Source organism: Ursus maritimus, unplaced genomic scaffold (genome assembly GCF_017311325.1).
Source record: "Ursus maritimus isolate PB19 unplaced genomic scaffold, ASM1731132v1 scaffold_6, whole genome shotgun sequence".
NCBI lineage: Eukaryota > Metazoa > Chordata > Mammalia > Carnivora > Ursidae > Ursus > Ursus maritimus.
Genome location: NW_024426774.1, coordinates 63,600,102 through 63,616,321, shown reverse-complemented (window position 1 = coordinate 63,616,321; position 16,220 = coordinate 63,600,102). Strand labels below are relative to the sequence as shown.

At 39.8% G+C, this 16,220-nt stretch overlaps 2 protein-coding genes across 5 annotated transcripts in view; one reads left to right on the top strand and one right to left on the bottom strand.

The window, feature by feature from the left end:
- EML6 (EMAP like 6) overlaps positions 1-2,909 on the top strand; it is a 280,912-nt gene extending 278,003 nt beyond the window's left edge. Inside the window, exon 41 of the mRNA XM_008700449.2 lies at positions 481-2,909. Coding sequence (XP_008698671.2) covers positions 481-505 — 25 coding nt within the window. The 3' untranslated portion in view covers positions 506-2,909. The remainder of the gene's footprint in view (positions 1-480) is intronic.
- The window catches only part of RTN4 (reticulon 4), a 68,922-nt gene continuing 55,249 nt past the window's right edge, over positions 2,548-16,220 (bottom strand). For all 4 annotated transcript variants that reach the window (XM_040623476.1, XM_040623473.1, XM_040623474.1 and 1 more), the window contains 5 exons: positions 13,529-13,667; positions 4,731-4,800; positions 4,184-4,230; positions 3,914-3,972; positions 2,548-3,546 (listed from right to left, as the gene is read on the bottom strand). In XM_040623476.1, the coding sequence (XP_040479410.1) occupies positions 3,504-3,546; positions 3,914-3,972; positions 4,184-4,230; positions 4,731-4,800; positions 13,529-13,667 (358 nt within the window). In that variant the 3' untranslated portion in view covers positions 2,548-3,503. The remainder of the gene's footprint in view (positions 3,547-3,913; positions 3,973-4,183; positions 4,231-4,730; positions 4,801-13,528; positions 13,668-16,220) is intronic.

The following is a 16,220-nucleotide window of genomic DNA, read 5'->3' as shown; positions in this document are numbered from 1 at the left end:
CCCCCCCCCCCCAGACTGCGAACAAGCTAGCAGCGAGAGCCGTAGGTGAACTGGTCACCCCAGCGGAGGAGATCCGAGGGCACTTGTGATACTCTGAAGGGCTGAGAAGTGACCTTTAAACTGCGGGAGCCTAGGCCTTTGTAGTCAGGGGAGCGCGCTGCGAGCCCTGGCTCTGCGTGAGCACTGGCAAGGGCCCAAGTGGGGCTGATAAAACCTTGTCAGCGGTAACGAGTGTGAAGTCGGGTTGCCAGAAGTCCTTACGTTCAGCACGCTCAGGCTGCTGAAAGAGCCAAACGAACCAAAAAAGAATAGGCCATTTTAGAAAAGCGGGTCTTTAATTGGTGGGAAGACCCCTGGTTCGTCCTTAGAAATTGATGCCCCCTGAGCTCGAGTCTGGAGCACTTGGTAAGATTGCTTCAGTCACTCGACAGCATGATGATGTCCGGCCGTGCAAGATCAATGTCTGATCTGCTTTTTCAGTGTATTTGTGTGGCGATGTCTGTAAATGCCAGAAACCTCTTTCTTGCTGCTGCTGCTACCCCCCCAGCCACTGCGGAGGCACTCCGGGGCCCCTCCGTGCCGCCAGCTGCTGGCTGCACCCGTGTCGCCGCAGGCCGCACAAGCCCCCCGCGCCAGCGAAGCGAGGTGACTGCTCCCATCCTCTGCGAAACTGTGATGCCAAGAAGGTCAGTTCTCACATGTGAGGAGTGCCTGCCTCTGTTCCTGAGACCACGTACTAACCACACTGACAAAAAATCCTATCTGATAAGGTAGCCCACTGACAAAATTTCAAGCCTCAGTTAACCTAACCAGTATGTAGCTTTTAATTTGCATCTAAACTTTTACAAAAGATGTTTTGCTATTGTTTCTATATACTTTAAAAATGTTCATTTTTACAAATGAGTTGAACAAGACCGCTTCAGTTAGATGCACCTAAGGACTAGAACTGTATGAATAGCCTCAGTTCTCCACATTTAGCTTCTAAAACCAAATGAGCCATGTACAAACAAGTTGAGAAACTTAATTTTTTAACGTTTCATTTGCAGAGTTTTATATCCATTAAGTGCCTTTGAAAGTTTCCAGTTGTGTGGGCTGCTGTCTCACCTCCCACAAATTTTCTCCTTTCTACATATGGTGCTAAACTTCAAAACTGAGGAGGGCTACAGGACCCTTAACAGATTCCTGGTCTGTCACCCATGTCATGTGTTTATGTCACAGCTTCCTAAATGCAAGACATCGGTTACCTGCTTGGGAAATAGTGGCAGGTGAGCAGCAAAGAAACTGAAATTCAGGAGGGAGGGGGTAGAAATGGATTTTCACTATTTAGTGCCAAACCTACAAAATCCAAATTGAAGTAAAATAAACCTCTACTACAAAACAGAAGGGGGGGAGGGGAAAAAAAGCTCAAGTGGGTCTAGGAGGATGAACTCTTAATCCTAAAATGGTAATAAATAAGGTGACCCAAGGCTGCACGGGGTCTACCACCCCCAGAGTGGGGCTGGCTTGACCCCATGGATTTGTTCAGGTAAGCTATATAGGTCAAGTCCAGATAAAAAGAAAAAAAAAAAAATCTCTGCTGAACAAATTGCTAAGCCCAAGCAATATTTGATAAGATTATAAAACAAAATAAGCTAGCTTAAGAGTTCCTCAGAGCTGGCTGGATGACAGAAAATGTGACCTGGACAATATTAACCCGAAGACATCCCTACCCTGCCTCGGGCACACTCCACACTTGGCTCACCGCTGACCCCAGGAGGGGCCGACCGCACACGCCGCGAGGAAGGCCGGTGAGGGACTGGGGACTCTGAGCACACATATACCAATTAGTCCTTCCTGACAGTGAAGCAAAATTCTGGGGCTTGAGTTCCTGGCTATTTGCAGTTGTCAGTTTAGAGAAAGGTGAAACGAAGCATTTTCAATTAAATAGACTAACATTTACCCCAGAAGTGCTTCTGCATTCTAAGTGGATTAGATCACTCATGAAGCTATTTTTCTATGCCCAGTTATGAATGCCTTACATTAATCCCCTGATAGGCTGTTGGGTCCCCAGTTTGAGCCCCTGTGCAGTCCTAATTCTGTTTTCTGTAACCATGTGACTGGTGATGCTGAGTGATAACCATGTCTGCCTATACTGTACCACTAACCTTTCATAATAATCAGACCTTGCATTGAAATAACCATGTGGAAGAATAAATTGATCAATGAGGATATGTACAACTATATTTAAAAAGAGCAATAGTGTCTGTGTCAAGAAACTTATTTGTAGACCTTTATATGGTATGATTTTATGTATGTTCATAAATCCTGCACTGTGTTCTATGTTAAAATATTGGTGCATGAATTTATTTTCAATGAGCAAAGTCTAAGAAATACATAATTTGAAAACGTTTGGTACGTGTCAAATACATTGGACGACGCAGACAGAGCTGCCGCCCGCGCTGGCAGGCTTCCCCGGAGCCCCAGCGCCCCCTCCCCGGGGGACACGCAGGCTACTCTTGGTGTCCACTTGGATGCTGCTGCCATTTCATGGAACCAGAATACCAAACAGACTTTGTCTATAAGCTTTATTGATACTTTGCTTTTACAGTTCACGATGCATTCCACAGATTCAGTACAGCTTAAACCACAAACGTATAAATCATTTTATAGTTTTTTGCATAACAAGTTTTGATATTTGCAAACAATGTTTTTGGAAGCATTAGATTCAGTCCGGAGATTCCGAGTTTATGACAAAATGAACTAGAGTAAGTCTGTGCAGTGAAGTTTACTATGTGCATGGCGTCGCTGCATGTTGAAAACAGATGGTAGTGCTCCTAGAAATACATGGATTTTCTTTTTCTAGCTTATGTGCTTTGGGACTATACACGTATAACCACGGACTCTCTGAAGTATCAAGCACTGGGGGGTAGCCGGAAGGTAAAGGTCTAAGCTTTGTGAAACACTATATATAGAGATATATATAATCTATATTTACTTATATTGGCAATTAATTAATATAACAGTAAAATTCACAATACACCTAGAACATACCAGAAAGGCGAGCTTTTTCAGTCTTGCTTTAGTGGTATGATCTCGTCTAAACATTTCATTTCAGAAAATCTGCATCAATCTACACAGACCATACACAGTGCACAAACTGTGAAAAGGATTATTTTTTTCAGCTCCTTTCTCTGCGATTCCCAAAAAAAAACAAAAACAGCAAGACTACCTGCCACAAAGTGTAATGTACAGCTTTCTCAGATCTTTGTTTATTCACCAGTGCCTCATATAGGAAAAACAAGTATGATTACGGCTTAAATCCATACATAGCAGCTTACAATACTTCAGATGATGAACACATGGCAGTCAAGACAGGTGATTTTTCCTCAGACACCGCATCGCTCAAAGTAAAGATCTGGGAAGCTGCAATGTCAAGGTTTCCTTCTTCCCTGACCCTCCCCCAAGTAATCATCCCCTTTAAAGATAGATAGATAAACTCCTATTGTTAACGATTTCTGGCTTTTTCATTCAGCTTTGCGCTTCAATCCAGGGATTTTCGCTTGGATTCTACAAATGAAAGGGTTGGAAAAAAAGGTCAATGGAAATAATTTTCAATTTTAAGTATTTGAAAAGGCTGTCCTTCAAGAACTACACGTGTATCGCTCAGCTTCTACAAGACACGAAATCCTAAGGCTGTCAAACTGATTTTGCCACCTTGCCTCCTGGTTTAGACTTAAAGCCTTAAATACAACACAGAGCAAACACAGAAATCAATGATCCGAATGCAGAGAAAAATCTTTTCTGTCACACTTTTTAGGTCTGATTAAGATTTGCTACTGATTACACCTTTAAGATGAAAATACTACACTTTGTTCTCCCAAGTCCAGCACATCTTATCCTTAGTGGGGGGGGGGGGTGTATTTTAAATACTTACTTAGCCATAGCATCTTTAACATTCTTATTTGCAAGTCCTAGATAATGATCTATCTGCGCCTGAAAGAGAGGTAGGAAGAAGTCACTAGAAAATTAACATTGCTAAGGAATCTTTTTAACCATTACTACGTTCCAGCAAATTAAAGGCTTAATAAAGGCTTAAGAAACCACACTTTTCATTTTTGTAAGGCTTTGGAAACTGGCACTGATAGATTTGTTTTTACCTAATACGGTGGGGCTTGCATTCTGAAAGCTGCAGTTAAGAAATTACCTGATGCCGTTCATAAATAACAGGAACGCTGAAGAGTGAAATCAGAGCTGAAAAAGGAAATACACAGCCTTTACAACAGACCGGTATGATTTGGGGAGCAAACACTGAAACGCCACCTAACTGGTAAACTCGTCAGTCGGGCGGTGTTCCTAATGAGTGAATAAATACCCAAGGTTCTCCTGGAGGCACCTGCTGGTGGGGAGCCACTCAAGGGGAATGAAGGAACGAACCAAGGGATGCCGCAGGAACAATTCCTAGCTCAAAATCCTGTCCCACAGACCTGACACAGGTAACCCCCGGTAGTCTGGTTTATGACTGCACCCTCAGGTGAGGCCAGCCCCCATCTGTCACTGTGAACCGGAGCATTCTTCAGGAACTAAAGTAGCAATTCAATATACAATATCAGTGTCAGCAAGTTATTTGAAGAGCTCACAACCTCAAACATCTTCCCTACAATGTAACAATCTTCTCCACTACAATGTCTCTACGCCGCTGCACACAGTCTCTTATTGTGCTGTTTTTCCTTCAAATCGTTTTGGAGACTTACCCAAAATCAGTAGTGTCAGACCATTGAACAAGGCACCAACGTAGGTAAATACCCACATCAACACCGCAAACTGTAAGAAAACAACAGCCTATTAACAATTCACGCAAAGCAGAAGCTTTCAAACAGACGCATCCCATCTAAATGCCAACCTACCAAAGGCATAATCGTTGAAGACCTGGTGAGGTAATCGGACATTTCACCTGTAAGTCACCGGTCTCCGTTTGAAATTTCAGAATCCTAATTAAGATAGATTTGATTCATTTTCTCTGGACTATACTACACCAAGTAGTTGATTGTTTTCTCTGAGACCAGAGAACATGCCAAAGATATACCTTACCTCTTCAGCTCTGACCTAGCACTTAGCTTTTAAATGGGAAGCCTGAAAAGGTATGCGAATTCACTATTAAACCTGATTTTAAAGCACTAACAAGTATTTCGAGATCTACGTGAGCTTAATGATTGCGACATTAAAACCGCAGCTGAACAAGCAAGAATGAGGCGGGGAAGATTTATGATCAGAGAGAAGGGGTTCAGGTACCGATTTTTAATTTCTAATATTTTATGATCAGAGGCGTTGTCTGCACAGTGATATGTGTTTTAATAGTTAACCCTGAAAACGAGGATGCCTCAAACTTGTATACCTGTTAATAAAACTGACCAATATTCTTTAAGCCACTGCCTTCTGTATTTATTTCACACACACCAATATAGTTCTTACTGTATTAGGGCCAGGCACTGTGTTAAATGCTTTACAAATATTAACTCATGTATTCCTCTTAACAACCTGGTGAGGCAGGCGCTGTTACTACCCCAGCAGACGCAGACAAGAACAGAGAGGTTTGACACCCGCCTGAGGTCAGCTTTCACTGTTCCCTCAAGGGGCGTGGAACTGCGGGGAACTAACCAAATTCTCCTCCTTCAGCAGTCATGGTCTTAAAAATCTCTATATTTTTTTTAACTATCAAAGAAAGCAGCTAGGGAAAGGCTCTTCTAGAAAGGGATTTTGATAAGTCCTTTATTGCCTCCGCATACCTTGTTCGTGAAAGGTTGGACAAGAAGATTTCAGAGTTTTCTTCCAGTTCTAAAATTTGGTTGACCTCATATAGTACAGACTCGATGACATGTTCGAAGCAGTTCTTGGAAGACTTAAAATCAGTCTGGATTTTATTCTTATTAATCAGTAATTCCTTAGCTTTCTATTAAAGGCCTTCAAGTGTCCGGCATTAGCTCTGCGCTAATTAGTAGGTAACGCAGTGCCACCAACTACAGTGGTCAGGCAGGTACATGCAACACAGTGTCAGTGAGACGGCGCGTGGAGTCGGCGCCTCCATCCCCTACAGCAGCGATCGGCAGACCCCTCCGGTCAAGACAGTAAGATAATAACCATGTCTGCTTTTATGGGTCACAAATGGTCTCTCATATATCCTTTGAATGTTGTCTCTGAAAATTTTTTGAAAATTATCCATTAAAAAATTTAAAAGCCATTCTTAGCTCCCAGGCTACACCACAACAGGCCATGAACCAGGCAGTCGTTTGCAGACCCCTGAACTAAAGCATATATTCACTCCTCCATTTATTCACTCTTTCAATAAAATCTATCATGAGCTGAGTACCAAGCAGTAATTAAGGTGCTCACACTCTAGTAAGCAATTTACTGCAGGTGAGGAACACACTTTGGATTCCTCCACCAACTGTCAGTTCTACAAATAGCAACCTCTGGTTACTCCTACAACTGAATTTAACTAATGTTCAAGTGACAAATGTCAAGCATTCCTAACACCTGCCAGCTGAAAATCAAAAATTAAATGCTGCCCTGGTCTCAGCAATTGCTATGGTAGAAAGGTTTGAAGCACGACTCCAGTTAGCAAGCCTTTTCCTTCTCACAGAGTCTTACAGACTCCTATTGCAGAAGCCAATCATAACGTCTGCGCTTGAGCAAGTCGGCCACAGAGCATTTCACATTTTCATCCATCACCACAAGTCTACAGGGAAAAGCGTCAACCTACCACATTTTAGAAGAAATTGCTTTAGCCATAAGGATACCTCTGTCATGACAGAATTCAGATACCAACACACACAAGATAAAAAGAAGTCCTAATTCAGTCATTAAGTCACCAACAAGGCTGACTCCAAATCCACAAGGAGAGAGGCCCAAGCCCATCTAAGGGACTCAAATGTCACTGCACTTGCCTCTTGGAGGACACTCTTCCTAAAAGGCACACTACCCAAAGGCAAAGAAAGGAACAGCAGAAAGACTAAATGTCTGTGGGACCAGGCAGGTGCCCTAAATGCACGAAGGAGCCTAAGGACTGAGGCAGACAGACCTACGCATTCTCCCTCTCACAGAGGCACGCACACCCCAGCTCCAGACTGTTGCCAGGCAAGTATTCCAGGCCGATGTGGCCAAAATTTCCCATTTTAAGAGAGAAACCAGAAATTCACGTTTTTATGTGTTATCATAGAATTTTTAAATATTGCGATCTGGAGAAGATTTAACACTTCAGGGGCCCAAAATAAAAATGCTAGGTAAGGTTTTCCAGAGAATACAGCATGAGAAGAGAAAGGACATGCATCTAGCAATTGCACAATTACTGGAACTGTTATATAATAAAAGCAGTAATTTTTTTTTTTTGCAAATATATTAGGTCAGTGAATCTCATCACAATGCCAGAAGTGCTATGATTCTCCCTGTAGAAGAGCAAACCAAGACAAGTAGCAATTAAGCAAGTTGCCAGACCAGAGGTCACAGTGATCTCAGGTTTATCTGACTCCAGAATCAATCTGCTCTGCTCTACTGTAAAATCACCTACAGAGTAACCATTATTAACGGGAATTTGTCACCAGTGGGCATGCTGTCATAAAGAGGCAAAGAATAGGTCCATAAACACTTTAAGAAACAAAACAGGCAACTTGCATTTTGGAACTACAAATTCTATGCTAGACCATGGCAACTATTCTGTGCCATTATAGCCAATGCATATACTAACATGGAAATCAGAGATCATCTCTCTTTGGGCAGTAACGAGAGAGGAGGAAAAGGGGCCAAAGCACAATGAAGGTCTAATAAATACTCAAAGTGAGCAAGGGCCATGTCTTCTTGTCCTTTTGTCCTTGGGGAACAGGAATTAAACTTAACTGTGTACTCATTAAAAAGCTCTGCAGATTTTTATTAGATAATGTCTCAACAACCGGGGGAACATTTGTAAGGAAAATGGAGGAAGAATGCATAACAGAATTTCAGACACTCTGGCAATTCTGACATTTTCAAACTTTTCCTGCATTTTTAAACTAAAAATTCTTTTCCCTTTTTTTGAAATCTTCGGCCCCATTCATTAGTGTTGCTTTGATCGCCTACATTTTCCCTAGCCCATTTCCCTTCTAATTTTTCTGTGAGCCGGAGAAAGCAGAAACTGCCAAAATGTGTATGTTAATAACCACATAGGAGCCCAGGGGCTAGATTTTAATGTTGTTCTGGGTCAGCTATTTCTGGAGTTCAGGCCGTTTTCGGCTCACTTTCAGATTTCAGACTGTATTCTGGAGCATTATGATTGCCTGATGTGCAGGCAACTATTGCTAGAAATTTTCTTACAATTTTAACACATATTTTCACTGAAAGTCACAGAACTACAGTCTTCACCACCCAAAGCTGTATTACAGAAAAGTAAGAACCTCTGCCTAAAACACCTGGTCTCGGTATCTGATAAAGTTCTCAGATTTTTTTTCTTGAGATTTGAGGTTTCAAAAGGCAGCATCCCTCTAATCAAACTTGGAGCCTTATTCAAGAAGCTCCAAGCTGAGCCCAGCAGGGACTGTCATATGCCTTTCTTTTACAGTGGGGGTGGTGGTGAGTGGGAGGTGGGAGTCGGGGGGAAAACTATAGCCTGGGGTTTATAGCTTAATGCCACAACTTTTAAAAACAGTGACTCTCCTGGCAGTATCCCCAGAAAAGTTAAATCACAATTTTAGGAGAAGGGACCCCCCCTCCTTCCTTCTCTTTCCCCCTTTACAGTTATTAGATGGATCCAGTGTGCAGCCAAGACAGAGAACCACTGTTTTAAAATGAACCCTATCAAAGATCCCTTACACAGAAGATCAATCACAGAAACAGAAACCTTAACTAGGGGTCTAAATATGCTCAACTACAGTATACTAGTTTTCTGCTACTCATGGGTATTATTTAAAACAAGGTTAACAGATATCAGTGGGTTAAATAAAGTTATCCTGCCTCTTTCTGACTTCTCAGAGACTAACAAAGTACACCAGACTCTCCAAGAAAAGGCTCTATAACATGGCTTTTGCAACTTAATTTTCCTAGAGGACACTCCTCCTTTCCTTTCTTCACCTTTCCTTTCCTCTCCATTCCTTCATTCTCCTCCCCCCACCTGATGTCTGGCACTCAGTGGAACAAACCCACTTTAAGAAATAGAACCTTTAAAACAAATCCTGAGGATTAGACAAAACACTGGGCTGCAGTGAAATTTTATACTAATATTTGAAATAAGTTCTACCGAATGGAATTAGAACTATTTTGTCAGTGCTTCTGCCCATATCTGACTAAAATTAATCTTTCGGGAAATGCATCGTTGCTCCATCTGTGGACACCTGAATCTTTCCTAGGGCTTAGGAGCTTGTCGTTAATTGCAAAGGAGCAAAACAAATGGAGCTCTTACTCAAGAATTTAAAAGGAGAAATCTGTAAAACATGTCTTATTTGTCCAAGTCAATCACCAAAAGGAGACTTAGGCCAGACAGAGCAATAAACATCACGCTACATCATGGCTTTTTCCGCAGGCCTGATGCCTCAGGAACCTTGGAGTTCGGTTATTTATTTTTTTAAATCACTTTATGTGATTTTTTAAAATTACTATAAAAAAAAAAGTACTGAGCAAGAAGAAAGAGTTTCACAGGCTAAGAATAGTGGCTCTAAAATTTTCACTTTCTGAGGAAGAAGGTTTCAAATAGAAGTAGTGGTAACCGTGACCCAGAATCTAGAAATGCAGCTTATATAAATGTGAGGCCACCAAATTTATGAAGACCGTGAGTTATACAGAAACCTCTTTCAAATTTTTGTTTAAAAGCTATTATTTTAAATACACCACAGAACTTGATACCATGTGTTTTCTACATTTACAAACTTACAAGACTCCACTGCATTTTCTTGATTTAGGGTGTTATCCATTTTCCTAATGACGAATCATACAAAATCAAAGTAATTCCAGTTAGAAGCTCGTTATTGTAAGTTTTTAAAATTCAGTGTTATTTAACAAATTCATCTGGAAACTGGAGACACCAGGGCTATTTATTAGCAAACTTTCAACAGATTGAGACTCTAAATATAAGGAAATAAATCAGTCTAAAAGGGCAAACCGATTTCTTCTTTACATTGAGAAAGTAAAGAACAAACTGAAAAAAATCTTTTTTTTGCTTGCTTTAGGGAGAGAGAATCTATTGCTCTGCTGGCTGCTGTGGCTAAAAGGCAAAAAGTAAAAGAAGTCAGAAGGAAATCATTTTCTTAAAAAAAAAAAAAAGAACACAACACTGTATATACAAAAACCGGGGGGAATAAGAGTGGTAAATGCTTAAGGAACTATCTATAGAAAGGGAATACTAAGTCATTTTTCTGAAGAGTCAAGAGTGTTAAGATTTTTGTTAGCTTTTTTCAATGAGACATTTTAAGCAAGTGCCCTGTGTTTCTGCAGTACCCTTATCCACTGGAGACACAGATGGAATCAGTACTACTCAGGCACAATGACCTTAAGATTTAATTTTAATGAAAGGGGGTCAAAAGGTAAAAAAGAAAGTGTATTGCCTTTGGAGGTACCCTCAGTAGCCCAGGACAGAAAACAAAAAGAAAGAAAAAAGAAAAGGTTTAACTAAAGTCTCCCAAGCAACAGAACTACCAGGTTTCTCAAGGAAGACGCTCTGTGTATCTTATCAGGATGCGCGACTGAATTACCAAGCGCTTCACACCATCACCACTGCATAGGGAGAAAAAGACACAGCCGGCCTTATTCGGCTTCCACAGATTTTGAGACCTAAATGCAAAGTTCATTCTATGTGTTAATATGCCGAAGCACCTGTTACTTATCTGGAGCCCCGAAAGAACCACCACGTGCGGAAGTCACCAAGCAGCTTTCCCTGAGCTCTGGGAAAAACACTACTCAGGAAAAGCATTCAAATAAGTTTTCTTTTCAAAAGTACTGCTAATCCATAAGGAGACAGAGTAGTCAAATATAATTCTAATGCAAGTCTTTCTTCCCCCAATATTAAGAAGAAAGGATGTTTGTTTTTAAAAAATAAGAAAATTTCATAAAAATAAAGTGTTTCAGGAAGTAAATCTGCCTCATTAAGTGCTACATCTGTTACTCAAAAGTCACAGATATCAAAGCTACTCAAGGCAAAAACTTACCAAGTTCAGTTTTTCTAATTTATGCTAGTTTCATCATGAATAACATACCTGCTTTAAAAAAAAAACCCTGAGCATCTAAGGTAATTTTCAAAAGAAATTAAAAATTGAGATTTAACAGCGAAATGAAATTCTTCATCTTAGAGGAGTAATTTATTCATAAAACTTCCTCATCCTTTTTTCAAGTATCTGTGCAAAACAGATTTAAAAGCTATTTATAGAGTATTTAATCAGGCCTAGTTCTCTAACATTTTCATGATCTAGTCCTTGCCAAGTATTGCCACATGTAACTGTGTACACACAGGACTGTGTATACAGGATGATAAAATCTGAAAGAACAAAAAAGGGTTTTTTGTGTGGTTTTTTTTTTTTTTTTTTTTACTAAAGACATGTGGAGACTTTCAACTAAAACCTGTAAAAACGGGAACATAACAAATCATTCCCAGATCAATTTGTTTTGTTTTTAAACAAATTTCTTCAAGACGCCTCTGCTCTCAAGAAGAGTATTACAGACACACTGAGCCGCCTGCATGGCTTCACTGTGCAAACATGAAGGATGACTTTGGGCCTATATCAGTTGCAATTTTTATTAAGTCTATGAAAATAATGACTCTGCTCTATCAAGCTTCATGATGCTTTTGTTTGGAGTCGCCCCCAACCCAGCAATTTTTGACTGCTAAATTCAGAGATGGCCCTTTGCTGTTTGAAGCTCTATCACTATTTATAGTGTGTCTTCTCAACCAATTCCCACCCACGAACGCTTCATCTAAAGCTGTACTAGTGTCTTCTCGATGATTTTTCACACATGTTCTACCCCAGCTGTCAAGCTATAATACAGCAAATACCACTTCAGTGAACAGGGACCGGTTCTTCTAGCACCCGTATGTACAAGGTTCTATTTCATTTACTCCACAGTATTTTTATTTGTTCCCTTTGAAACTAATCAAACATCCCAAATAACATAGCTATGATCTTTTATTTACAGACTGACATATTTTCAAAGAGCTACTACAGAATGTCACTAAATGCAAGCACTCTTTACAAGAAAAAGATATTAATAAAAGGAAACTAAATTTTCTTTTTTTTTTTTAAGATTTCATTTGCTTATGTGAGAGAGAGTGAGCGAGCATGAGAGGGCAGAGGAAAGGGAGAGGAAGAAGCAGGCTCCCCACTGGGCAGGAAGCCCAACGTGGCGCTTGATCCCAGGACTCTGGGGTCATGACCTAAGCTGGAGGCAGACGCTTAACTGACTGAGCCCCCCAGGCGTCCCCTAAATTATTTTCCATTAATGTTATTTATAAGTAACTGAGATTCTGGGTTGTAAGCTGAGAGAAGGACACAGCTGACAGTAATACCCATCTACCAGCTTATTAAGGCTAAAATGTTTGTTAAAAGCATTGAGCATTTAAATGTATCCTGACCAGTTCAGAAATTGCTTCACTGAGTTTAAAGGCCCCATCATCATATGCTAGGATATCCCTATGCAAACTAGTACAGAGCTCTCGTGAACAAAAAATTCTAAGTACTACCATAGTACGTTTCTACCCAGGCTCAGACTGGAAATGAGTCTGTCTGAAGCAGAGTCACAGGCAATGACACACGAAACACAAATGGTAAGTTCTATGTAAAGAGCTAAAGTCCCGGTGCTCGGAGCTCATGTTAGAAGTTGGTTTAGTGCTTGCTTTGAGTCAGTGAACTTCGGGGAAATTTATTTGCAAGGTAAGACCCTAACAGCTGCTATAGCAAGATCCAAAGACTGAAGAAAGACTGCCAACAATTACCAACTGAAGATGAGTTGAGGTGTTTCCAAGTATTAAGGCTTTTCCAGAATAAAAATTCTAAGAAAGAGTCTAAGATATAAAATAGCTTATGTGTGTATATGAATCAAACATAAGCTAAGAAATTAGTACCAGACCCTAAAAGAAAGGCAAACAGATTAAATCACACCTAGTATCAACTGTTAGGTAATCTTCATTCCTACACTGAAAATTCCCTTTAATTCTCTCACTTTTTCCTTTTTGTTGCATTTTTTAAAATTTAGTTTTTAATTCCAGTATAGTTAACATACAGTGTTACATTAGTTTCAGGTATACAGTAGTTTCAACAATTCTATACATGACTCAGTGATCATGATGATAAGTGTATAATCTTCTGACTTCTACTCTTTGTGATCTGCAAAAGAATGACTTTATAACTTATTTTCCTTTAAAAAGGAATAGTACTTTCCTCCATTTTAAATATTTGATGGAATTCTGATTTTTGACACATAAATTTACAGTAACATTTCACTACATCTCTGTCACTTCCTTTAATATAGAAAAGGAGAGTTTTATACTCCATTCTTTTGATATTAAATTATGGGTATATCAAAAATGAAAAGCAAATAAGCTTACCTTCAGAGAATCAACTAAATCATCAACTAAAAAGAGGCGTCTGAGTTCTTTTATTGTGCAGTTCACATGACCAAGAGCAGAATTACTGTATTTCTGAACCAACTCCTCAGATATAGCGACTTCTGATTCCAAATATGCCCTGGAAAACAAAACACATCCTGTCACTGATCAGACTGACTGTCCTTGGGTGTCTGTCAATCAGCAATTAGGTATCTGTAAAAGAAGACATTAGTAAAATATTTTACTATAAAAACCTACTGTTTCCAAATTAAGCACAATGTAAAAATTCACCAATCAATGCATATTTCATTGACATGCACAGGGTCGGCTGATGAGCACAGAAAAAATCATTTGCTTTGAAGTCAGATTGATCTGGTCTTGAATCTCAAGCTCTGCTACTTACTTGTCTGTGTAACTTTGCCAAGTGACCATGATGAGGATTCACAATGAGTAGAGTGCTTAATACAAGCAGGCACAAAGAAGCACTCACTAAATGGTAGTTTATTATGCATTTGGTTTTTTTTCTTCAAGTTGACATTATGCTGTCTCATTAGATTTTCCTAACAAAGATCCTATTTGTTCCCCAATACTACAATCTCTCAGCCTAACTTTTAGGGGAAACTGCCCAATATGTCAAGGCCCAGACTGTGAAATGGCTGCCAAAAGTACGGGGCTAATGTTAGTAAAACATAAAAGTTACCGTCCATGTAGATGCACTAATCTATACTAAGACAGCTGGAATCGTTCTATTTAAGGAAACAACTGTAATGAAGAAGAAAAGTCATCTGCAGGANNNNCAAGGAACTGTTTCATCAGTTACTGTTTCAAAGAAGCCATTTTATCTTGGTAGAGTAGAACCAACCCAGAAATACTAAGCATACTTTTTTATCTTTGGAAGTAGCTCCTTATAACCTAGTCTCTCTCCATCACTCCCCGATATTGGTGGACACTAGTTACTCATACTGGAAAGAACAGCCCTCTCATAACTCCCTGTCCCATAGTTTACTTCTGTAATATGTCCCAAATATGTCTCTTCATTTTTACTTACTATGCTATCTCTTGAGTTTGAGTATTCATTGTTTAAAAACTGGAACACTCTGTCTCCAAACCAATCGCCAATCTGTCTGCATCCTAATCCATTCCTTCAGCCAATGCCACATTAGTTTTATTTAAGCTATCCGAGATAGTGCTACTTAGACTGAACTCAGGTAGGAGTTAGAAGACCTGCTACTACCTAGCTGTGCAACCCCGCAGTCATTTGACTTCTCAGGGTCATGGTTCCCACTCCATAAAATTAGAGAAAGAGGCCTTCTTAAATCTCTTCAGGCTCAAACATTCTGTGATTCTATGGTTCCAACTTTTCCACCAGAGCCCTCCACAATCTTTCCAACCTGACTTCTCACTACTCAAGCCAAATATGAGCCATTCATCAAACATTTTTTAATCTTACTGCCTTTGTTCATCATACTGTTTTCCCAATCCACAATGCTCTCCTCTCACCTCTGTAGTAATAGCATATCCTCTCAGCCCATCTCAACTCCCACCCACATATGAACCTCCTGGCTCTTTCTTCCCTGAGACCCTATTATGCAATTCTAACAATGCTTTCTGTTGTAGTATTATTATAGCATTGACCATATCCAGTCCTGGAACATGGACATGTGTATACCTGCATATCTTTCCTACAAAAGTACAAACTGTTAAAGACCAGGAATGTATCTTTACTGTGAAGGCGCAGCACTAAGACAATTATTATTGATTAACCAGCACATATCAAGTTATTACCAAGTTAAAAAAAGATCAAAGAGTCACATCTACTCTTAAATCAGCAATAATTTATTTGTGCAGCTTTGAGAAACAGAGCTGACATAACTTTAAGTTGGTATTCTGCTGCTTTATACCACTGCTTTTGTTCTTGCTGAAGACAAGACGCCTGGCCAGCAGGCACAAGTGGCACTCTCCATCAATAAACTCCTGGGGATATTTGCATTCATTCAACTGGCACGTATGTGATATCAATGCGATGCCAGCACTGCCAGCACTTTTTTCCAGTGACCGGAGGTGTTAGGTAGACTGTACGGTACCACCATTAGTAGTGTGACTGGGAGAACTTGGAAAAACTATCCAACAGGGTAAAACTGCCATGCTGACTGAGTTTATAATAACTCTTAAAAAGGCCTCTGAATGAAAGATAAAGTGTTTCTCAAGAAATAAGGAATAAGAGAATCACTAGATTTTTTTTCTCGATGTTTTCTTTAAAATAAAAAAAATGTCTAAAATTTATTGTTTGGATAATTTAGAAGTTTCAGCTTGACAATATTTTTATATATTTCAATATATCTAATTAAAAATCATATTCCTCTATGATTTTGGCATGATATAGGTCTGCCATTCTGAAGCCACAATTTCAAGTTACTGAACTGCAAGTATGTTTCCCTCTCTGTGGAATGGAATAATACCATCTGTCTCATTGAGTTGTTACGAAAATAAGTCTGTACGTAAAAGGCCAAGGACATACAGAGCCATTCATAAATGTTGGTCTCCCTCCCAAACTTATGTAGCATCATTACTTCATCAATATGAAGAGAGAGCTAGAGCAAAACAAATAACCAATCTTCACAATAAGCAAAATAATTTAGTAGCTCTCTTCCTGTAAAGTGTGAAAGTCAGTTTACACTTACTCATTAATATC